Source organism: Osmerus mordax, chromosome 19 (assembly GCF_038355195.1).
Source record: "Osmerus mordax isolate fOsmMor3 chromosome 19, fOsmMor3.pri, whole genome shotgun sequence".
Taxonomy (NCBI): domain Eukaryota; kingdom Metazoa; phylum Chordata; class Actinopteri; order Osmeriformes; family Osmeridae; genus Osmerus; species Osmerus mordax.
In genome coordinates this window covers 10,449,821-10,473,672 of record NC_090068.1, presented here as the reverse complement: position 1 = coordinate 10,473,672, position 23,852 = coordinate 10,449,821, and the positions used below count along the sequence as shown (strand labels likewise).

At 44.4% G+C, this 23,852-nt stretch overlaps 3 protein-coding genes across 3 annotated transcripts; 1 reads left to right on the top strand and 2 right to left on the bottom strand.

Moving 5' to 3' along the window:
* Nucleotides 1–8,993: 8,993 nt before the first annotated feature.
* Nucleotides 8,994–13,969, bottom strand: LOC136963139 (7SK snRNA methylphosphate capping enzyme-like). The gene is made up of 5 exons (XM_067257165.1): nt 13,804–13,969; nt 11,320–13,326; nt 10,985–11,203; nt 10,583–10,706; nt 8,994–10,486 (listed from the first exon to the last, which is right to left on the bottom strand). The coding sequence occupies exons 2-5, from the start codon at nt 13,273–13,275 to the stop codon at nt 10,452–10,454; spliced, it is 2,334 nt and encodes a 777-aa protein (XP_067113266.1). The 5' UTR covers nt 13,276–13,326; nt 13,804–13,969; the 3' UTR covers nt 8,994–10,451.
* Nucleotides 13,970–15,191: 1,222 nt separating this feature from the next.
* On the bottom strand, nt 15,192–16,559 carry her1 (hairy-related 1). The gene is made up of 5 exons (XM_067257731.1): nt 16,452–16,559; nt 16,215–16,305; nt 15,654–15,926; nt 15,292–15,491; nt 15,192–15,203 (listed from the first exon to the last, which is right to left on the bottom strand). Exons 1-5 carry the CDS (start codon nt 16,557–16,559, stop codon nt 15,192–15,194), a joined length of 684 nt encoding a protein of 227 aa, XP_067113832.1.
* Nucleotides 16,560–21,938: 5,379 nt separating this feature from the next.
* Nucleotides 21,939–22,783, top strand: LOC136963576 (transcription factor HES-7.1-like). Its single transcript, XM_067257729.1, has 3 exons — nt 21,939–21,950; nt 22,115–22,207; nt 22,319–22,783. Exons 1-3 carry the CDS (start codon nt 21,939–21,941, stop codon nt 22,781–22,783), a joined length of 570 nt encoding a protein of 189 aa, XP_067113830.1.
* The last annotated feature ends 1,069 nt before the right edge of the window (nt 22,784–23,852 follow it).

Sequence of the window (23,852 nt, the reverse complement as noted above, 5' to 3'; positions counted from 1 at the left end):
GGGTGGAGAGAGGAGAGGGGAGGAGAGCCGGGAAAGGGGGGGGGGGAGATAAAGGGAGAGTGGGAAAGCGGCGCGAGGCAAATCCAGGAGATTAGAGAGGTGGAGAGTGGGGGGGGGGGGGGTGGGGGGTGGGGGGCAGAGGAGAGGAAAACGGAGGAGAGCGGGAAGGAGGAAGAGGGGGAGTGGGCTAGCGGGAGGAGGAGGACTGTGGAGGATGGAGGAGGAACGAGGCGACACAAAGAAGGAAAGGAGAGGGAGACAAAGGGAGTGTGTGAGTCGACAGGAGAGGGGGGTGGAGGGGCGGGGGGGAGGAGGGGGAGGAGGGGGTGGAGGGGGAGGAGGGGCGGGGGGGGAGAGTCAGATAAGGGGAAGACGAAAAAGAACTCTGTGTGCCCTGGACCAGGGAGCCAGGGATGGGGCTGGGAACGGTATACAGGACCCCATCATCCTCCCGCTCCCTGGGACTGACCTCTCTGTCGACACCCCCTGGTTCTCCTCCTCGCTCCGCAGCAGCACAGGGGCCAGAGCACGCCACGCAGCACTGCTCATGTTCAGGTTTCTCCCTTTTCAATCGAACCCCTTTGCTCTTTCAGACCGTTTACAGTCTACCATTGTCTGTCTGCATCAGTCTACAGTACCACACATCTATACATTCCTCTGTGTCTTTAGCCCCCTCCCCTCCCCCCCCCCACCCCCCCCATGCTCACCCTCCCCTGGGCGTCAATACCCACTTGATGTGAGCCTCACTGACAACCCACAAACGCAGCCAATGGTCAGGGGTGAGAGGTCAGTGTGATCCTCTCATCAGCCACCGGGACAGGATACGGCTCATCTGACCCCAGGTTAGTCTGGGTTAAACTGAAGCTTGGCATGGCGCTACAAGCACCATTCAGACACTCAAAGGCCATTAGCTGTTGGTAGGACCGCTGCAAGCCCACTAAGTATATATATATATATTAGTGGGGCTCCAGTTCAACATGCTGTACACACTTGCGTTACATTAGCAGCAACACTCTTCACCCTCTGCCTCTCAGCCTGCTGCCCAGCGACGTCACTCTGAGTAGCCAGACCTAAACGAGAGAGCGGTTAGGGGCTACACGTGCCCACGTGTGGGCCTGTCAGGGGCGGCCTCACAGCTGACCTGCTCCATGACGATCACAGGGCCTGTCAAGCTGCTGTTCACCTGAACCACAGCCCTGGCAGCGGGAGGATGAATACTTTATAACCCACCGTGAAAGAGCTGTGGCCCTCAGTGTACTAATTGCGCTTAGAGAGAGAGAGAGAGAGAGAGAGAGAGTTCCCCTTTTTAAAAACTGACCATCTGTCTCCTGAGTCTTTGGCAAAAGTGTGCCTTTCTTAGCCGGCGCCAAAACGCTTTTTCTCACTTTGAAGGAAAGACAGCGACGTGTGATTCAGGGACGCGCTTTCTGAAATATCCACGGACACAGACGGTGTTCTTTCACTGAAAAGCAAAATTAAAAAATTAAAAAAAAGGACAAACAGCAAGTCCTGAAAAGATGTTACAGACATCATTTGGTTCGGTCATTGCGACCCTGGTTAAGAATAGCCCCGACAACTCAGCTCAGAGAGATCAGGGAGGACAGAGAAAACATGAAGGGGAGAGTATTAGGAGAACACACAGTACAGTGGAAGCCATGAATATGCAGATCAAAAGAAGAGATCAGGACCATGTAGGCAGGCGTGCAGAAAGACACAGCCTCTCCAAAGCTCTACTGCACCAAACACCAAAGCAAAGCTGCCTGATGGATGGGATCCACACAGCCATTTTGGATAGGTCGGATCAAACATGCGAGGAGCTGAAAACCAATCCAGCCCAACACCTGACACGGTAGGGCGGCTGGCCTGTCCTCGCAAACAGCAGGGCCAGCAACGTGGATGTCAGGAGGACGACTGCATGTGTGGATTAACAAACAAATGAAGGACTCCTGGTTGCCTCTCATCACCCGGGCGGTCTCTCGCGGGCTTCCTCCCTCCCCCTCTCTGCTATTAATTGAGCTTGTTAAGCCTGTCTCCGCTTGGTAGTGTAAATACATTTCATACGGCCTGCTTCAGCACACCTTGAGGTGTGCTGGTGTGGAAGGCGCTTTGATCAGTTACGTCTTCTTCACAACAAACTGTATTCATTTGCAATCCTGGGTCACTGATACGGTAATAAACGTGTCTGATTAAGTGAGATTTTGACATATTTGACCACCTAAGAACAACATCAACACCGTCAGAGAGAGATTCTATCTACTGTTAAATTACCATACTCTGTCTCTGTACTCCTCTTCTCTCTCCTTCTATTTCTGTCAGCTGACCAGAAGGAGCTGTGTTGTCAAGGGAACCAGCTTACATAAAGTACACTTGAAGTGAGTGATAAGCGAATTGAATGCTTGATGATTAAGCAGTAAATGCACCGTGATGACAGACAACCAAGCACTCTCTGTTTGTCTCTCTCTGACCACAATAGCCGGGAGAGGGGTGGGCGCGTGACATTTCCCGCACAAAGTACTGTTAGCGGCACACATCATACTTCTACCAAAGTTCATTCAGCTAAACAATGTAAGTGTGTGTGTGTGTGTGTGTTTCCCCGTCCCTCGTCTCTCCTCCAGTCCTATTGTGAGGACGGTTGTAGCACCACTCCACAGGGGGTCGGTCCAGCGGCCCCCGCCAGGTCGAGCTCTGTGTGGATGAGTGGGTGTCTGTGCGCGAGGGAGAAAGTGTGAAAGCAAACTGGGGTTCCATGAGAAGATCCACAGACACGAGCCCTGGCGAGCAGGGCAGAGCCTGGGCAGGACCACGTTACGTAAACACTCCCCAACAATTTCACGCCGGGGTCCCGCCTGTGCGGAGCCCGTGCTTGGGGATGGGAACGTGGGGATGGGAACTCACACACATGTGTCGTGTGTGTGTGATGATGATGATGTGGGAGCTGTGAGGCTCCCCACATCATCATGCTGTCGCAATGGCAGTGGTTGGGTTGAGACAGATAGATAGAGAGAGATAGAGAGGGGGAGACAGATAGAGAGAGAGAGGTAGAGAGAGAGAGAGAGGGAGAGAGAGAGAGGGAGAGAGAGAGTGAATGAAGAAGGTTAGCATGCAGAGCGCCTATCCCATGCAGGTTAAGCATAAAGCAGAGCCAGCCTCAGGTCCCCTTACCCCCCCACGCCCTCCTCAGCTCACCCAGCTGGGCAGGTTCACCTGCCCCGTTCATACCCTCACACAGCCCCACACACAGGGCCAGATGTGGCCAGAGGGGAAGAAAGACAGGTGGGGGGGGGGGGGAACAGGAGGAGTGCCCCCTGACACACGCTTCTGAGGTAGTTCACCTCAACCTCGCCATTCACAAAGCATGAGAGGCAGTAACAGCGAGACAAAGAGAGAGAGAGAGGGAGAGACAGAGAGAGCGAGGGGGTTTCAGAGAACGACCACATGCCTGTAACACGGACCCTCATGTCTAACACTCTACGGTACAGGTACACAGGAACTACAAAGACAAGGAAACGCATCGACAGCGGGAGGTGTTAACCCCCCCTAAATCCTTATTCCCCGACACACACACAAAATACTAACACTCCACCAGTCTCTCTCTCCTTCACTCTGTCTCTCTCTCGCTCGCTCGCACTCTCAGTGTAACCGACGGCGGATCAGCTTACCTTTGTAGTCACAATGCAGAGGCAGTCCATGGTACTGAGAACAAACAGGTGGGGTGTATCTCAACCCCCCCACCCCCCCCACAACAGAGGGCAGAGACCCCGCACCCCTCTCCCCAGCCTGCCCCACTCCTGCACTCTCTCGTCCTGCCTTACCCCCCGTTTCTTTCCTTCCTTGTATGTCTTTTTGGACTAACTGAACCAGCGAGGGAAAGAGAGGATGGAGGGAGGGGGTAATGTGAAGAGGGAGGGGGGGAGGGACACAGGGAAAGAGAGAGAGAAAGAGCAAGAGAGGGAGAGGGAGGGCTCAGAATCTGTATGAGAGAGGGAGAGAGACAGAGTGAGAGAGGGAGAGAGGGGGAGAAGGGAACGCGTCCGTGTTTCAAAGCCAGAAGAGATAGAGGGTAAGAGGGAGACAGGGGGAGAAATGGATGAGCATGAAAATAGATGGACAGAGGGGGGGGGGATGGAGGTGGAAAGGAAAGGTGGTGCGGGTAAAAGGGGCGATTCGCTCTGCAAAAGAAAAGAAGGATAGAGGAAGAGAAATAGAGAGAGGATTAGACAGTGAAATAGCAGAGGATGGAGAGGGAGAGCTGAGGGAGGGGACAGTGAAGGAGAGAGAGAGAAAGAGAGAGAGATAGAGGGGGAGTGTGTGTGTGAAGACAGAAGGAATTAGACCGAAAGAAAATGTGTAGAGAGGGAGAGAGAGTGAATTACATATGCATCACAGAGAATTGAAACACATACGACAACCAGAGTGACATAAACAACCCAAAGTGAAAAGCGATTGCGTAAACCACAGGAAACAATAAGTGGAAGAAAAGGCGTAAAGGTTTTCTGCTTGTTGTGGCACTCTGCAGCTGTTGCCTTAGCAATGGTGCAGTTGTTGCCGTGGCAATCGGAAGGGTTGTTGTTGTCATGTGGATGTTGCCCCGATGTTAAGGTCTAAGAATGGTTGTGATGACAATGTTTTCTTGGTTTACCAGAGCATATGTCTAGGTTGTGCATATTCATGCACACATGTACATGCATGTGCAAGGGTGTATGTGTGTGTGTGTGTGTGTGTGTGTGAGAAGATATGCGTGTGTGTGTGTGTGAGTGTGGGTGGGTGTGTGAGACGATATGCGTCTGTGTGTGTGTGTGTGTGTGTGTGTGTGTGTGTGTGTGTGTGTGTGTGTGTGTGTGTGTGTGTGTGAGTGAGTGAGGGGGTGGGTAAGCATCTGGCAAAATATCACATGTGGATCAGGAATTTAATATAAGAATATTTATATGATATTGTTCATGGCCCACACTAGGGTTTTACATTGCCCTTGTTTCAACAGGTAAAATGTAAAATAATATTCTAAATCCAGTCAATCAATGTTCTACATTCAGCATTGAATGGAATAAACGAACTGCAGTAAAAAAAAATTGAGCGTGTTCATCTATGGGTACACTTTTCCTTTAAGACTATGGACTGCACCATTTAAGGCTGCTTTATGGGGGAACATGTACTTGTGTGTCTTTGCTTCATCAGCTCTGTAATTGTACAAAGCCAGCATAGCCCCCCTCCCCCCTGCCAGATCCCAACCACGCTGGAGCAATGGTGCAGCAATAAAGCAATTCTAAATGATGAACACACACTTACTCCCTGGGGTGAGGACGAGAGGAATGGATCCAACCTAAAGCTAACAATATAACTCACACAAACACACTTTTAGATACACAATCAAGCAGGCACACACACAAACACCTTTACAAACACAGTCAAGCAGGCACACAAACACACATTCACACAAAAAACAAAAATTAAGGTACTATGTGAACACAGATATAGTAAAATGTATTCGCATAATAAGCATGAATTTTCCCCAAAAATACTAAATCCATAGACTTGCTTAGATCCCCAATATTCACAGTATAGAGCTTTTACCTCATGGTCACCTGTTTTCCAGAGAGCAGGGGGAAGAAAGGGGATTCCTGTTCATCACAATGGACCAGATACTAACATAGACCTGACCTATATCGTCTTCCTTAGTGCAAACAAACACTCTCACATTTATCGCCTGTGGGCAGGCGACTACAATCAATCCCTACTAAGCCATTCAAGTATACCATGAATAAACCATACCGCGAATAAACATAACGTTATAAGTTTCTGCATTATCGCAATGCACGTGCGTAACGACAGTTAATCAAGTCAAGTGACCTTAATATTTCTGACCTGTTTATCAGATGACATAACCCTTCTCTAGAGTCAGCGAGGGAGAGAGCGAGGGGTTACAAACCCACTAACTGGCTCAGCTGAACTTCAGCCCCTAACCATGCCTCCTCAGCGAACCACCTACCATTTGAAATATTCCTTGCTAGAAGATGACAAACAGGGACCCAGAGATGAAACAACATGAGATGAATTAAAGATCATTTGAAACGTATACATGTTATAGTATGTTCCACTCTTAGTAATACATCAAGTGATGTATTAGAGCGACCACCAGACACACACACACACACACACACACAAACTCTTCTATGTTGATAGTTTTTGTATGAAATTTGATGAAGAAGTGGCATAGACAAATATTTTCTCTATGTGGCCGGACAGCATTGTGGAACTCAGAATGCTGCCTGAATGCTACCACCCCCTCCAGAATCTAAAACTAGACAAACACTCACCGAGAAGTATGTAGCATCCATCCTCCTGTTCTGCTTCAAGACTCTGCTGTGCTGGCCCCACTGCCTGCCTCTGAGTAAAGTAGGCCAAGGACAAGCACTGGTCATCCAAACAGGCTAAACCCAGGAGGAACATGATGTGGATGATCATGAGGATGCTGCAGATGGATCACATCTTTCCAGTGCCAAACTCACAGCTTTGATATGAACTGGGTTAAATGCAAATTTCCAGTACCACCATAACAACGACAGAAATGTGTGTCAGGCGTTTTTTTTATGTGTGTGAAGACAGCAGCGATATGCACAAACTTGAATGGACAGAATACGTATTTGCTCATATTTCGGTTAAAAGTTCCATAGTATATAATACAACTTAAAATGTATTTTGAGAGGTTATATGAGAGCGTGACACACTTGATGAACACTCTCAAAAAGCCCATGTCAAGGACATATCCATATTAAGTAAAATTCAATATGAAACTTCCTTTAAATTTCGGTGTGCTCGTGTTTTATATCCTTTCTAACTTACCAAAATAGTTTAGGAATATTTCCTGCTGCTATTTCCTGGAGTCTACCGCCGCGCCGTGGCAAAAATAATTAACTACAACTGAGTAGGCCTAAATCATGTAAATAAAGACGTTAGCAATGTGTATCAGATTAAGCCAGATGTTTTATTTTGGAAGACCAAAAGCCCTAGCAACACTCCTAGTCTTATGGCGGGTATTTTGAAGGGGAAAGTTATGAGCTTATGATCTAACGCAGGGGTACCCAAACTTTTTTTCTGCGAGGGCCAGATAATTTTCCTTTCTTTAATGTGGGGCCGGATCGGTCTGTAACAGAAAATTACATGGGCCGGAGAAGCTTCCCTCCTCTAATCATAATAAAATCTCCACAATACCTACCAGTATTATTATGGAGATTTTATTATGATTTTAAATGTATATTTAGTATGCTAGATTTGTTTATTATTTTGTTATCCACCATACATATCAATTGGTATATATCATATTAAAAGAGCATTAGCCTATTACTATCGTAATTACCTTTTTTCATATTCATTGCTATTGGAATCAAAACATTTACTTACGTATGCAAAAATAAAGATTTAAAAAGCTTTTTTATATATATATTTATATTTTGTTTAAATGTCTCTGACATAGTTGCAGAGGGGCCGGTCCAAATGCGTGGGCGGGCCGTATTCGGCCACCGGGCTCGTAGTTCGGGGACTCCTGTTTAACATTTAAATAAAAGAAAATTAATTACATTTCCACAATCTTGTATGTAGCCAAATCTAAATTTAGCCTCGTGACATGGACATCGTTTTAGAAACTAACAAGTCTTTTCTCATGTCAAGTTAACAGCCCCCAATTTTTATTAGTAGACTTGGCATTTAACCATTAGTAAAGAAGATGATACACTAACGTCTCCTTCTGCCTCCTCTCCTCCTACGCCTTGTCGCCCTGGGTCTGCGCCTTCTGCGGACGGGGCGGGAGGAACGTCTTGATCGTCGTCTTCTGGGCATGTTGATGATAGATGATGATTCAAACTATACCCATTGAGCTGCTGGGCACGATTCTTATACTAATTCTGCCGTCAAAAAGTCTGCCTATTGTGACGTCACGAATACTTTCAACAAAACTCCAGACGTTCAGGCTATTGTGACGTCACGAAGAAGTTTCAACAAAACTCCAGACTCATAATCCGACGGATATGAAAACAAGAGATGTACTTTTTGCAATTGCAGACAATTGTTATTGGATGGTGTGTCCTCGATCATTTTTTGGTGTAGTTATTATAAAAAATAGCCTATATTGTATTTTTAAAGACTAAACCCTCTCTGCCCTTCACTATTCTCGTTGCTGTATTGGTACGGACACCAATTTACTGTAAATTGTACGCTATTAGTTTAAAGTGTAGCCTATAGACCTTTCAGGTTATCCATTTTCATTTTGAATAAAGTTAAATAATGTTAAAATGTTAAAATTCAACTAGGCTATATAAATAAAGGTCATATACTTAGATAGCCATAACGATGTCAATGGCTTAGATTCATTGGGCATTCAATTATTTTGTGTTTCTTTACTATTATAGTAAGCTACATTTAATCTTTAAAGCACAGTCAGGGTTACCTGTATTCTTGTTCAGTGTTTAGTGTAATGAAATATGAATGGGAGACACAAGCGAAAAGTGCATCTCTTGTTTTCATATCCGTCAGATTATTAAAGTCTGGAGTTTTGTTGAAACGTCTTCGTGACGTCACAATAGCCTGAATTTTTGACGGCAGAATTAGTATAAGAATCGTCCCCAGCAGCTCAATGGGTATAGTTTGAATCATCATCTATCATCAACATGCCCAGAAGACGACGTTCAAGACGTTCCTCCCGCCCCGTCCGCAGAAGGCGCAGACCCAGGGCGACGAGGCGTAGGAGGAGAGGAGGCAGAAGGAGACGTTAGTCTATCATCTTCTTTACTGATGGCTAAATGCCAAGTCTACTAATAAAAATTGGGGGCTTTTAACGTAACATGAAAGACTCTTGTAGTTTCTAAAACGATGTCCATGTCACGAGGCTAAATTTAGATTTCGCTACATACAAAATTGGGGAAACAAAGTGTCACATTTACATGTAATTGATTTACATTTATTTAAATGTTAAAACATTTTGATCAATTGTTTAAAGTATGTAAAAAAAATCTCTAACTACAATATCACAGGGATATGAACAAATACGGACAAATATTCAATCTCTTAGTTCTCTCTTCAGTGCTATTGCAACATCTAACATGAAGTCTACAAAGCACGTTTAAGTTAATGTTGAACTTGTCATGTCCACCGAAGTTCATTCCAAGATATGGCAAGACTTTTGACAATACATGCTTTGCAACATGTATTGATGGCAAAAATGCTGCATTACATGTTTAAAATATTCACTTTGGTCGATCTGATAGCCCCCCAAAAACACTGTTACATTAATTTCCCTAATTGGCCAACACTTCACTAAATAATCCAGGCATGGCCATATCTTGTTTGTCTGGATTGGTTTGAATTTGAATTCAATCAGATTGTCTTTGCTAAGGAAGTTGTGAGGAGGCTGATTGGTCCTTCCTGTAATGACCACAGTCAGAATAACAGAATATGTATTTATTTTTGAAAAGACATTGAGAAAATTGGACCTAGAGTCCCAGCATTGCTGCTCTTCTGCTTGTCACAGGAAAATCAAACAAACACGAAAATAAAGTGTACAAAAAAAGTGTACAAAGAAATCATGGACTGATTTATGGGGTAGAGCAAAGCTGGATGAAGTGAAGTTCAATCCAAGTCAAAACCACTGTTGCTCTGTATTAGTTGGCAGCAAATTTCAAAACAAAATCTCACACTAAGAAAAATAGTAACAAAAACATTGTCATCTGAACATTAACAAAAGTCAAAGAAATATAAAAGGCCAGTCACATGACACAACCTTAAAGAGAATCCCTTCCCTCCCCTCCAACCTCAGAGCCTAGAGCCTCCCCTGGCAAGTGTACTTGAATCTACCGCGAAGCAAGTGACAGAGAGAAGCGGGGGGGGGAGCCACGTGTGGTTAAGACATTGGAAAACCTAACAGGGCCTAAGGTCACATTGAAACAAATGATTTAGGGCAGGTTTCGTACGTAGTCAGTTAAGCCAAAGAGGAACTCTACGCAGACATGTGGGTCTAAACACGCTGGTCTTCTATGACTGTGGGTTAATCACATTGGGTTTTTGGTTCCCTTCAAAAGATTCAAAGCCAAGCCTTGATACACTGACAACCATCCAAATTCGGTTAAAACACAGTGAAGAAAAGTCTTTGACTGAACAACAGTCCAAACAGTAGTTGAGGACCTAGAACACAATGCCTGTGTTTGTCACAGAAAGAGTTGAGTCCTAATTGAGTTTCCCGTCCTCCAGGTTGTCCACTTCATGGTCGTCATCTGTCACGGCCTCTGTTGAGGTCTTGAGATATGTCTCAAATGTATCAATGTTCACCAGACACACATTTTAAGAAGCTCAAGGTTTAAAACTGTCTAGTGTTCCAAGACATGCTTGCAGATGGATAATGAAGGCAGGCGGCTTGGCTTGTTCTGGAGTACAAAGGTACTCCAAGGTTTACCTTCCAGACCAACCGGTCATTTATAAAACAAGTATATTGGCCTCTCAAAACCTGTAGAAAAAGTAAACCATAAAAAGGGGAATATAAATTGAGATGCCAGATATTCATTGATTTTCATTGTGACCTTCATTCACAGGTGCAGCTTACCTTTTGAGGAACTCTTGGGTGTCCCAATTAGCTCATAGCTTGAGAATCCCACTTCACTAATCAAGTACGTTGAGAACTGGTCTGGTCTCAGGCAGATGCCGTGGTAATTCCGAAAAATGCTATCCTGTAACATTGAGATTACATTTTGTGTTAAGCCCAACAATGTACTTTGTACTCAATATAAAAACAACAACTTTATTCTCCTTCACACTAGAGCTCTCAACAAACTTCAAAAGATATAGTTCATACTATATAGTCAAATATAGCTATCCTTCTTTCGAAAATCTGCATGGTCTAAAGATTGGACTAAAATTTGCGGCAAGTACTGTTCTCAGAAATGTTGTGCCTACTCGCGCAAGTAGGAATTTGTTGTTTTGGTGCTGTCCGACCCTGGTCTCTTACCGAGAGCTTCTTTCTCTTGCCGTAGGTGTCCCAAGGCTGAGGCTCCAGTATGAACCTGCCTCCTGGGCGCAGGTGTCTGTAGACTCGGTGGAAGAGTCGTTTGAGACCGCTGTCTCCCCAGTTCAGGTGAACCCACTTGGTGACGCTTAGGCACAGGATGATGTCATACTCCGGCCGCTGGGTCTCCAGCAGCGCGTCGCTCTCCAAGACATAGTTAGCCTGCAGGTCACACAAGGGAGAGAGAGAGAGACAGAGAGAGAGAGGTTAGCCAAACTAACACATTCTGCCTGCAGTTTGTTCAATCCTTGGACAAATGCTAAAGTACACCCACTAACCTTGACAAAGGAGACGTTTGCAGGGAAGTCCCCGGGAGGTATGGGGGGGTTTTCTGGCAGTGGAGGTGCTGCTATGGGTCCTCTGGAGATCCGGAGGGACACAGGGAAGGAGCGCTTCCCCAGAGGATCCACGGGAGCTCCATCCGAGTCTCCATGCTCCGCCCTCCCTGCTCTCCTCTCCTCCCGTCCTCCGTCGGGGGCAGGGCAGGGCTCGCCCTGATCGGCGGGTTCAGTCGAGACGCTTTCTCTCTCCACCCTTCCCACGGCATCTCCATTCTCAGCTGTAGCTTCTCCCGGATTCAGTTTGTCCCTATTTTGTACGTCTCTCTGGATCCCTCTTCCGGTTCGGTTCTCTTCTTCCTGCTCCTTGCTCTCTCCCTCCCCTTCCTGTCCCGCAGGCCGCTCCGCCCCCGCAGCGCGCCGCGCCTCCTGGGCCTTCATCTCTGACAGGTAGTGTCTGATGTTCTGGCGGGCGGCGTGCACCAGCGCCCCGTCAATGTCCAGGCCTAGGATGCGGGCAGGACGTAGCTTCTTAGCGATACACAGAGTCAGCTGCCCGGTGTTGCAGCCCAGGTCCAGCACCTCCTTTCCCTGAAACCACTCTGGACGCAGCACTCGGAACCTCGGGTCCTCGCTGAAGCCCGGGTTGCGGTAGCCATAGTACTGGCTGTAGTTCCCATACTGGAACTTCATCCTTTGTTGCTGCGGATGCTGCTGCTGTTTCCGCTGGTGTCGGCCTCCCGGCCCAGGTTTGGAACCCGTCACTGGGGTGTGGAAGGTCTGAATACTCCTTCCTGTGGCGGCACCTCTGCTCCTATCCTCGGTGGAAGGCTTGCCCACCGGAGTGGACTGGGAAAAAGGGGGCTCGGTTTTGCCAGAATTGCGCCTGCGCTTGCGCGGGCGGCTCGTGTGCTGGTTCGGGCCACCTGTCACGGTGCAGGGCTCCTCGGGGCCGCGAGGCTGGGACGGGTGGTTCGACACGGGGAGCACCGCCTCCTCCTTGCAGATGGAGGGTTTGGGCTCATCGTCGCAAAGGGAGGACCCTGGGACACTGGACAGCGCGCTGCTCCCTTTGAGGGCAACTTCTGAGGCAGGGGCGGAGCTACTCGAGGGCAGCGAGGAAGTACCGGTGTTAACGTCACTAGCTCTCTCCGAGTCGGACGCATCCAGATGGGGGGCTGATGTGCTCCCGGGCCCAGCCGAGCCCCCCCCTCCCCCTCCCACTCCCCCTCCCCCTCCTCCCACTCCCCCTCCTCCTCCTCCGTGGTGCCTGTGCCGGTGTCTCCGTCTCTTGAACGGTGACACCAGGAAGCTGGTGCTGGTCATCCCGCTGTTGAGGTTGAGCGGGTCTGTGATGTCTCTGGGTATGAGGATCTCCACAGGGTCCCTGCTCTTGGCTGGCAGGGGGGAGGATTTGGGGGTCTCTGCATTCAGCGCCCTGTTCACCTCCTCGTCCAGCAGGCTGTTGAGGTTCAGCGGGTCGAAGATGTTGCCACCCAGAAGGAAATTTGTGGGAAGGACAGAGTCGCTTTCGGAGTTGGCACGCCTTCGTCTCTTACCAGATGGTGGATGCTTGAAGCCTATGGTAGATGTGCTGCGACGCTTTGATAGTTTCTGTGGTTGTTGTTGCTGTTGTTGCTGTTGTTGTTTGGACTGCTGCAAACCGTTATGGGTATTGAGAGGCTTCTCGTTCACTCTGACCCCAACATTTTCTGCCTGGTTGTGGGAGTCAGCAGGGCTGGTTTGCTTCTTTTGGATTCCACCGGCTAGCCCAGTTGGACTGGCGGACGCACCATCAGTGATGCCAGAGTTGGCCAGGGAGACTTCTGTCATTGTGGAGGCATTGTTGTAGCTTCCGGTGCATTCTGAGAGTTGCTGGAGTTGCAGAGTTGGTGTAGAGTTTGCCTTAGTACTTCCAGTTGTGACACTTTCTTTATCAACCGACATCTCGATCATCTTTCACTCAAAACATTTGGTGCAGACATGGAAGCCTCTATGGATCTGAAACTACATACACAAAAAATGTGTTATCTTTATGAACTTATTTTTTGTATAAATGCAATCATGTACCTTGATAAAACAATCACATTATGCAATCCAACCGAAAATAATTATTTATGAATAATTATCTAAGGGTCAGCCAATAATACATGATTAGAAAGTTCATCTGTTACGGCGGAAGGCAAACGTTGAATGAACGTCATGCACCAGTCAAAGCAACGATACAATGAAGAAAACAGACTGAAGTGATTCTACCTCCTCACAGCACTGCTCGAGAACTCGTTTTCTCAATATTAATAACGCTGCTATATATTATGCTAGCTATGATTAGCGCTGTTTTGCCATCAATCTATTTCAACGTAATGTCCAGAATTCATGCGGTCTAAGATACTGAGCTGTGTCTCAGCGAAGACAAACAGAAGTCACAGGACATAAACTAAAACTGCTATTTGGCTAGTGTTACATTCAACTGTGTATACTCACCATCAACACAACACCGTTCTCCCCGCCTTCTGGTGAAGCAGAACTGTCACAGCCACACTCCCTCCCGAGTTACAGATGCCTCCCCCAGCATCGGCTTCGTCGATTGCGTTAATTTTTTCAAATTTACTAGCACTAAATGAGTTAATCACGTGGGGAGGGGACTTATACAAAAAGAGAGAGATGCGCCGTGCGTATTATAAAGGAATGTTTGGCTTGTCCAGTGCTCCAAACTATAGTCCGTCTTCAGTGTGGTAACTTCTAGCTCAACAGCTCAATCTCGCGCAGGTTGGAGATTCCAAGGGTTAATTTATCTTCAGCGTTGAAGCAACACTGAGACTGATCGACTATATAACCAATGAGGTAAAGAGTTTCAGCCAGTGCCCATGAAATCTACCAATCAGAGACACGTTTGGGCTGGCTCATGTTCCTAGGCCCTGTTTAGCATACATATAGCTATCCATCGTTTGCCTGCTTGAAATAATTTTCGGGTCGTCTGTCCATTTGGTGACGGTTCAGTATGTTCCCTCTCATTATTTACAACATCTACGACCCTTTAGTAACTACGGATTGCCATCGAGATCATGTTTCAGAAGCAATGGGTAGTACAAACACTCATACGTTAACCTCTGCCCCTCACCCTAGTTTGGACATGTGGTAAGGTGGAAAATCGCATGTGTTGATGGGACATGTAGTTTTACTCTGTAGTCCAGTGTCTTTAGATTGTTTTTTTGTTTGACATTGTTCAGAGGCGAACAATATAATTTTTACCTCTTAGCCTACTGACGTCAAATTCTACGACTAATAACGACTGGAGCAACATTATAACACTCTTGGTCATGTCTAAACATTATGTTATAATAGGCTAAATAACTATGGGTAACAAAACAAATACCATGAACCCTTTGAAAGAGTTTCTGATTTGAACTTTCTGATATAAATTTACTGACTGAAGTAAACTTTCTTAAAATAATCTCTTTTGCTGTGAACATTATTAATGAGCACTGACAAAATAATACAGGATAGCAAAATTATATCATAGTTTATTTACAAGACTTTGGTCATGACAGAATATAAATATATAACATATGTACAAAGTTTTGCATATAATTTAGAAAAAGGAATGTTAAGCACAACTTCATACAACATAAAAACACATGCAATTTCAGTTTGCTTACAGTCTAGTTAAAGTGACAGTGAAAAGTTACACATCAAAAGACAGACATTAAGACATCCTTCATGATCTGATTCTTATGATTCTTACATACATCAGTCATACTGGCCAAAGACTATCATTTGCACCGAGTTATTTTCTTTACTTACTCTCTTGTTTGAATGTTAAGACCAGGGTCTCCATACTGCCTGGGGATCTATTTGAAACAGTGACCGCCTTAGAGTCCTTGCTGGGCCATCGGGTACAGGAGCAGATCGATGCAGAGGGGTCGAAGCATTGGAACCAAGAGGAGGCTTTGCTGTCATCACTGGCATGACCGGAGGAGACGTGTAATGAGTTGATAATGACAAGGACTCGGAGGAGAGCTGCGAGGGCGACGGAGGGAAGGGAAAGTGGCAGGGCAGCGAGAAGAACGGAGGGGTTGTGATGAAAGGTGGTGGTGAGCTGGAGTAGCAGGGGGAGGGTGGAGGTGACACCGAATAAGGGGGAGATGGGTATGGATGTGTGAGGGATTGGGCTGGGTGTGGGTGGTGGATTACAAAAGGTTGGGGATACATAGAGAGAGAGGTGTTGATGAAGGGGAAGGAAGACTCCCTGCTGGCTCTGGGATGTCCCATTGACGAGCTGTCTTTCCTGTCTTGAAGCCTCTCAAAGCAGTATGTCCTGTCTGTTGCTGGACCCCAGGGCTGGACTTCCACAGGGAAGCTCTGGTTCACCGTCCACCCGAGTGGATAGGCGCTGTGGGCATCGAGATGATCCTTCAGCCCCTGGATGAAACTGTCTCTCTGGGAAGGTTCCACCATCTCAATGAAGTTACCCAGACAGGATAAACACTCCTGGAAGCCTGCGCTGTAGATAGGGCTGAGGGGAGCCTGTGTTTGTTGTTTGTGTGTGGGGTTTAGGTGAGATGTCCTTTGAGAGGTTACAGTGGTAGTCACTGGAGCAGAATAATCTTTTTGGGGAAATTAGATGGGTTTGATCAATAGAGTCAGACCATAATGGAATATGAGCGTAGGAAAGAAAAGATGATTACAAGTTTTTTTGTAAATCAATTGAGCAGATTAACAAATAAAAGAATGTGTGTGGGTGTTTTCAGAGAAGGAGAGGAAAGGGGGGGGTTACAGAAACAAAGGGAAACAAATGATTAGCACTCATGATAACGTTATAAACAATAATATAGCCTACTTTGATTTGGAATCAAGGGAGCAGAAAATAAATGTATGTTTGAAGATTTTTATACCTTTGCTTTCGTTTCCATTTTCTTTTCTTCGTATGTAATCCACTGTCATTTCTAATATTTCAGCTTTTTCCAATTTTGGATTTTTTAGCCGCTGGGAGAGAAGAAAATTATCAGTGACTATTGCATATTGACAAGAATCAATTTACCATATGTCGATAAAAGAAAACAGCTAGGCTATACAAAATAGTAGAATATTCTACAAACAGTCATTAATGCAAAAGTTGTAAATGATTGTACCATGTCTGAGGTGTTGCTTAACAAGATTGTCCGAAGCTCATCTAAACGTCGGTTTATTCTGTCTCGCCTCTTCTTTTCGATCACCGGTTTTAGAACCTGAAAAGTCATCATTATAAATATTACAGAATGAATCTTCAGACACAAACACATGTAACCTACACGTCGTGATTCATCTAGGCCTTTCACTTACCCTTTTTAGACGATCTGGCCTACTCATTTTAGATCCCAAATGGTCATCCACTTTGGTCATCAAAAATAGAAACAAACAAAACAGACAATGAATTATCCAAGCTCATCGACAACAATGAAATCCTCAGGCAGCGAAAAGTTTGCTGAAAGCGGAGATAGAGAGCATATATAGGGGCAGAGAGGTCATTCCTCATTGGTTTAAATGTGTCAATGACGTATGCAATATGTGTTAACTGACACCAAATGGATGACTGCTGGAGATTAGATCGAGGAAACTATTACCAAAATGAAAGCATATAATTCAATAATCACTTGCTGCTCCTGTCCTTGCCCTATTTTTCACACCAGTAATGCTAATATAGACAAAAAATCCCCAAATCCTTTTAGGCTACTTTCTGTGATTACAGCGGAGAAAATATTTATATTTCAGACAGCAGTGTCCTCACATAGACATATGAATTATATATTTTTGAATGATTCGGCATGTTGACCTCTGTTTGACATTTGTAATTGAATAATGTGTTTATACCATTATGAGTGCAATTGAGTAGTAAACCATTTATGGATTTGTGCAAATATATGGGCAATTTGGTTTCGACTTTTTTAGGTAGTGGGTGTGTCTTCACACTCACTGGAACAGGGCATTTGTGTATCTGGTTCTTGCCACTTCTCACGACCCTCCACCCCATACACGTTTGCATTTGTCTATAGACAAATGTGTAAGCGTCATGTCACAGGTTGTCTCGTGGGAACAGAGACGTCTAAACCAAAAGCAAGTGTCAGAGTTAACCATCACGTTAGCGTGAACACATGCGTCTTAAAAATATATGCAATCCACAGAAGTGTCAATTTGCGCATGATCAACAGTATTCAACAACTGTGCCTTATATACCCAGCAGGATGAATTAGAGAACGTAAATAATGTCTAAGTGTACACTTGTGTTCTGAACATCTTGTTCTGTGAAAAGCTTTGCAAGAAAGGTCTGTTGATGGTAGAATTTGCCCCGGGCAATCCCTTTTGGCCCGTACACAATGATGTGAATAAAGCAGAGCAAACAAGCATCATAAACGGCCGTCCCTATGAATGGTTCTTAAATAACCTTATATGCTTATGTTTATAGACCCATTGTTTTTTGGGATCACGATAGCGTCACACAGACACCTAATGTCCCCCAACCGTAACGCACAACCGACTGCGGTATAGGCGTTTTTTATTTTATTTTTTACTATTGACAACTTCTGAACAATATAAAGCGTTTTCAAAATGAAACAGTGATGATGTCATACCTCTGAAGAGACAGGCTGACAATTGTCTTGCGACCTCATTTGGAGACACACTTTGTTATTTATTACTTGTTAGAATTGAAACAGTAGGCTACTCACCTCATAGAAGTGTCGTTACAGTGAAGTGCGCTCGTTCCCACACCCGCACGTCTACCCCAACAAGGACAATTAATTACAATGGTGAATCACCAAGTGTTATCTGTTAAGCACGTCTATGACATAATAAAAAAACTCAACTCCGAGTAACGACCGCATTCCCACTGTTTTCTGTGCATTTCGTCACACTTAGAAGTGACAGCCTTTTGTGCTGGAACACCCGTGCTCCTTCTCGCAAGCACGTGCCCATGCTTGGCGAGCAGGGGAAAACTTGTGCTGTTGCACAACAACACTTTTTGAACTTTAAATTACACGGCATTCAGCAACAATGCTCTACAGAGCGACATTTCAACCAAACAGCAGTGTGGCTCCTCTACTGAATATTAGTTTATTCCAGACTGACAGACAATGGGGTTCAATGTCTCATTTAAATCACTGATTAATGTACATGATCATTTTCTCAGCACCGCGTTGCATTGTCCACCCCCCACTCCTACAATACAGACTGTAATTATGTTCTATGAACTTCTGATACTTGATCTTCTGATGAACTTTCTACGTGCACTATAGGCCTATGTCGTTTTGAATAAAAGTGCCTGATGAATTTAAAATGTAAATAACTGATTTAAGCAAGGCATCCAGGCATGCAAGATAAGTGTAACAGTGTGAGATAGTCTCAGGAGATTTTCCCATGGGAACAGGGACCATGTAGAATACATTTGCAGTTTATTACCTGTTAGAATTTGTACATCGTTTGGTAAAGGGTGTCTGGAAGCCAGTGGTTCTCAGGTTCACACGCACGACTTAAACTGTAAAACGAATACACGTAGGGGTTATAAGGACTGCTGTCACGATTTCTCACAGGTGACATTTTATTAAGATACATTTTATGCAAATATCTGTCTGGACTTTTCAATTAGTTCATAGACAGTAGCCTATAGCGATACCAGTCCAATACAATTTTGTTTATTGAGATTTGAACATCTAAATTAGCCTATGTTTATTCTAACCATATTCAACCCTGTTTGCTAAACCTATTTTACAACTTGCAAAACTCATAAAATATAGGCTACCTATTTAATGTGTTGAATTACAATTATATTTAAATTATATTCAGTTTATTATTCATAATGAATAGGCTAAATTAAACCCGTAGAAAAAGTTTGATGTGTTTTATTTCAGGCAGTTGACTGCTATTTTTCACGCCTCCCTTCTGATAACAGTACGCGTGCCAGTTTTGTGTCTCTTGACTTTTCATTGTGCGTCATGGGGAGTAGACTGTAGTGAAGTCCATGCGTAAAATACAATAAATGCACACCTAACATCCGACTTTTGTCAGTGCACTTGGTCCCCAGTTCAACTGTTTATTAACGAGGTCCACGTTGGTCATTATATATTGTTCGTATGTTACCTTTTCACACCCCGGTGTGGAACGGCCGGATGTCTGTCCGATGTAATACACTCTCACCTCTCCCTTGCGCGTGGCCTTATGCGTAAATCCAGTGCGTTTGGTCACCCACAGGGGTGTTTGCCGTTTGTCAGCTGCCTAACAACAACACCTTATTGGTAATGTCTGGAATAACAGTGGCCTTGTGTCACACGCGTGCCTACTCAGTAAGCAGGTGTTAACTTGTGCCGTATTACCAACCTTCTGATCTTTATGTTACCCGGACTTTAGCAACATGGAGCTTCAAAGCAGGCTACTTTATTCAAACAACAGTAGTCAAAAATGCGGTTCATATACTCTGTCACTTGTATTGAAACTTCTTTACACAACCTACTTTCTGTAATATTATCAAGTTCTTTGAGTGTGCCACGTGGCCTATCAAATCTTTCGAGTGGAGTTATTGATTTTTTAAACGAATTAACCAAAGATTTGGGCCATTTAGATTTAGGTGCAACAGTGGGAGATGGTTTCGTAAAATGTTCCCATGAGAACAGAGACCCCTGAGACAACATTTGCAGTTTATTACCTGTAAAATGTGAATACAATTTAGGAAAGGGTGTCTGGAAAACGTCTTCCCAGATTCACACGTTGAAATGAAAACAATGCCTACAAAAAATACCATCAGGTTTACCGTTTCAATGAATAAACACATTTCCACCAATTCTCATAGAGTTCATTACATCATTCTAAGTGGAATTTATTTTGTGTCACTGCCAAAATGTTTAACTAAATGAATGTTTGTTCAACCATGCAAGTCTGTAGGTGCGTCCCCGTATGTGAGAGGAAATCGTAGTTGTCGGCTGCCAACACCTCACTCTAATTACAATACGCGTGCCAGTTCTCTCCTCAGCACGTGCCGTTTGCTATGGGAGTGAAAGGCTGCAAATGAACAGTGTCAGTGCAGTGTCTTAAATGAGTAATGAAGGATATTTTGAAGATGAAGATATTTTGAAGTGAAAGAAAATACCAAAGATTGTTTATTCCTCTATTGCTTAATACCCATAGCGTTTGGATTAAATACAGACTATTCCGTGACCTCCCTGCACCGAAATATAATACATTACTTTGGATGAAAGCGTCAGCAAAATGAATTAGCCTAAATGTAAAATTTTACTTATTTAGGCCTACGCAAGGATTCCACGCATGTAAGATGTAGCAGTGGGAGAAGGTCTCTGGAGAGTTTCCCATGAGAACAGGGACCATATAGAATACATTTGCAGTTTATTACCTGTTAGATTTTATACATCGTGTAGTGAAGTGTCTGGAAGCATTGGTTCTCAGCTTCACACAAACTAGTGAGTTAAACGTGAGATTTCCAATCACGATTTCTCACAGTTGCTAAGATAAATATCAGGCTAGACGCATGGCAAATATGTAGCCCTAGCCTACTGTATGTATAAACAACGAGACCAGTCTAATTTAATTTATAGAGATTTACACAATGCTTATTGCAACCATATTTTACGCAGTTTGCCAAATGTATTTAACAACTTCCAAGATGCATTACACTGATAAAAGAATATACAAATAAAACCAAGAGTAAAAGTTTGAGTCGATGCGTAAGATATGCCAACTGAATTATTTCCTCTTATCATGGGGCTGTCTGAGCGTCTCGCGTGCCAGGTTTGCATCTTTAGACTTAGCAAAAGTTCTTATCAACTTGCAATAAGCACACGTTTAGATGCTCATGCAAGCGAGATTCTCAGAAATAGTTATGCCGCAGCCTAAATGTTTAACTAAATAACGTTTTTTCGATTATGCATGTCTTTAGACTTGTCTCCTTAAGTGAAAGGAAACAATCGCATTTGTCTGTTAACACCTCATTTCTAATTACAATACACGTGCCAGTTCACTCTGTAGCACGTGCCGTTTACTATGGGAGTGATAGGTTGCAAACGTTCTAACTCACCATGCAGTGGCCTTTGATGTACAAGTAATGAAACAAGAACTTTTAAACTAAAATAAATGACCAGAAATATTATTCTAATTATTCCTTGCCTTAAACTTCTCACACTCATAACTTTTGAAGATGGTGGTTCTAGTTGATGATCTACCAATCATGTTGAAAAAAACACCCACGCACAATAAGACATAAAACTATGTAATGTTTAAGTCATGCCATGTCAATTTACTCAAACTATAATTAAATATGAGGTTTGTAGTAACATGCATTTATTCATTTGTCGAATATTTACAGTGCCCCTCAAGGACAGTTGCGCGCGGCGCAGGGATTGGTTATCTGCTGAGGGGAGGAGCAGAGTGGTCTCACACCTGCGACCACATAGTTAAAACGGTTCTGAGAACTGAGATGTCACATTTAGCAAACCACATCTTCTGTGTGCTTACCCTGACTTTCTTGTCGATTGTATTATTAACGTTCCCTGGTGAAAAAGTGAAACTAAATGCAAAACGACTTGGGAACTATAAGTATGGATATTACAATGAAACTTCACAAATCTGAGACAGCGAAAATGTGCAAAAAGGTAAGATTTTATTTTGACCGTTTGAAATTCAATATAGTTAATTTTTGTTATATACCGAAAATGGACGTTTGAGAGACACCAGATTCAGTTTAATTTGGTGGCTATCAACAACGACAAGTGTCGAAGTGTGACCTCCCACTGACAATCTCTTTCATCTCTCATAGCTTCTCAAGCCTCAGCTGGAGAGGCGACGCAGGGAGAGAATCAAGCACAGTCTGGAGCGTCTGACAGCCCAGCTGCTGAAAGAACCACAGCAGGTAAACCACCTCGAGTCTCACTCACACCTTCCCCACTCTGACTCTCTTAAAGTAGCACAAATCCTGGCTGCAGAACTGTACATTTACTTCTGTTCTCCTCCTCCTCCTCAGGGTCAGTATCAGCGTAGAGTGGAGAAAGCTGAGATCCTAGAACACACGGTTCTCTTCCTGAAGAACACTGGTGATGTGGACAGAAAGAAGGTGGAAGTTGGACAACATTCCTTTAAAGATGGGTTCTCCACCTGCCTGCAGAGAGCTGCGCGGTTCCTGGGCCCTGAAGGAAAGGGGTTGCTCAACTCACCTCTTGCTGGTCATCTTGTTAGCCAGGCTGTTGTGGGTGTCAAAGCTCCAGTTCAACCATCTGATATTCTGACCAGCATGAAGAGCCCTCCGTCCAAACCTAAGATGCAGGACTCTGGGTACCCACAGCAGGTTTGTGGCCTCAACAGGAACCATCATCAGTCACCCCAACAAGGGGATGCCAATGTTCTTTATCATCACCAGTCCCAGAGCCAAGCTATCTCAAAGGCCCAGAGCCTCTCAGCCAGCCAGGCTGTGTGGAGACCTTGGCCCTGATCACACACAATACTGGACTGATACTGAACTTGAATTCAAATGGCTGAAAGCCTTCATGCAATTCCACATATATCTCTCTGAAGACTGCTAAGGAAGTCTTTTTTCTGTTTTCTGTATCCAGTGTTGTAAACACTAGACTCTGATGATTCATTGATTTGCAGTGATTGCAATAATGTACTGAGCAGCAAATGTAAAACATGTAAATATTGTATAAATATGTTGGCAATCTGAACAAAACAGATACACTGTATACCTTGTTGGCACATCACTGTTATATTTATCTTATATATTTTTTGCACGTTAATTTATATGTTTACATTTTTTTAAGCTACAGAAAAATAAAAACATTCCTCATGACGTTTGTGTCTTGATTTTGTATGCATACTTGTGTTGGTAGGATATTAACATACATTTGTCAGCACGTGCCGTTTTTCAGTGTCAGCACACTTGCAAATGTCAAACATGCATTGCCGGTACTTTCGCACCTGTAGGTGTTACGTCGCGTGCCGGAAGATGAAAGAAAGGTCTCCGTGGGAGCCATTTTTCCACACCTCAGGGCTTAAAGGAAGAGTTGGGGTCATTTCTTTGAACTTACGCCTTTTGTGGACATAAACGTTGGATGGTTGTAAAATAACCATCAAATACTTGAGAACATTTACTAGCGCTACAGACTGCAAAGGGAATTAGCAACAACGATATATTTGACCAAATAAATTGCAGAAAAATTAAACAACTTCCAAAAATATAAATAGTATCCACATTCCGTCTAAAATGTCTTTTGTATAGGTCTTCCTTCTTTTCGACTTCCAACACTTTGCAATGTGCACCTCCAGTTCCTCGAACATGACAATGTTCATTAAACGCTATGGTTGATAATAGACCGACATTCCGGTCTGAATATATGGTCCATGATGTGCCAGGCTGGGAAAATGTACTGGGCCCTTTCCCTTGGGAAATGGGACTGCAATCAGTTCTCTAGTACCTGTTAAAATTTGTACCAAGGCGCAATAAATGTTGGCTAGTAAGCAGCCGCCTGTGATGTCGTGGGAGTTTTGGTTGGTTCCCCAGT

Bases quoted from the DNA above. Each gene is read 5' to 3' on its own strand.
- LOC136963139 (XM_067257165.1), bottom strand. From the start codon at position 13,275: ATGATCGAGATGTCGGTTGATAAAGAAAGTGTCACAACTGGAAGTACT. The intron at 11,204-11,319 runs GTTAGTGGGTGT...TGTGACCTGCAG, and splicing joins CAAACGTCTCCTTTGTCAAG to GCTAACTATGTCTTGGAGAG. The intron at 10,487-10,582 runs GTAAGCTGCACC...CTTTTTCTACAG, and splicing joins ACCCAAGAGTTCCTCAAAAG to GTTTTGAGAGGCCAATATAC.
- her1 (XM_067257731.1), bottom strand. From the start codon at position 16,559: ATGACTTTTCAGGTTCTAAAACCGGTGATCGAAAAGAAGAGGCGAGAC. The intron at 15,927-16,214 runs GTATAAAAATCT...TTCCCCAAAAAG, and splicing joins AAATGGAAACGAAAGCAAAG to ATTATTCTGCTCCAGTGACT. The intron at 15,492-15,653 runs GTCCAGCAACAG...ACCCACACCCAG, and splicing joins TGTGGAAGTCCAGCCCTGGG to CCCAATCCCTCACACATCCA.
- LOC136963576 (XM_067257729.1), top strand. The intron at 22,208-22,318 runs GTAAACCACCTC...CCTCCTCCTCAG, and splicing joins TGCTGAAAGAACCACAGCAG to GGTCAGTATCAGCGTAGAGT.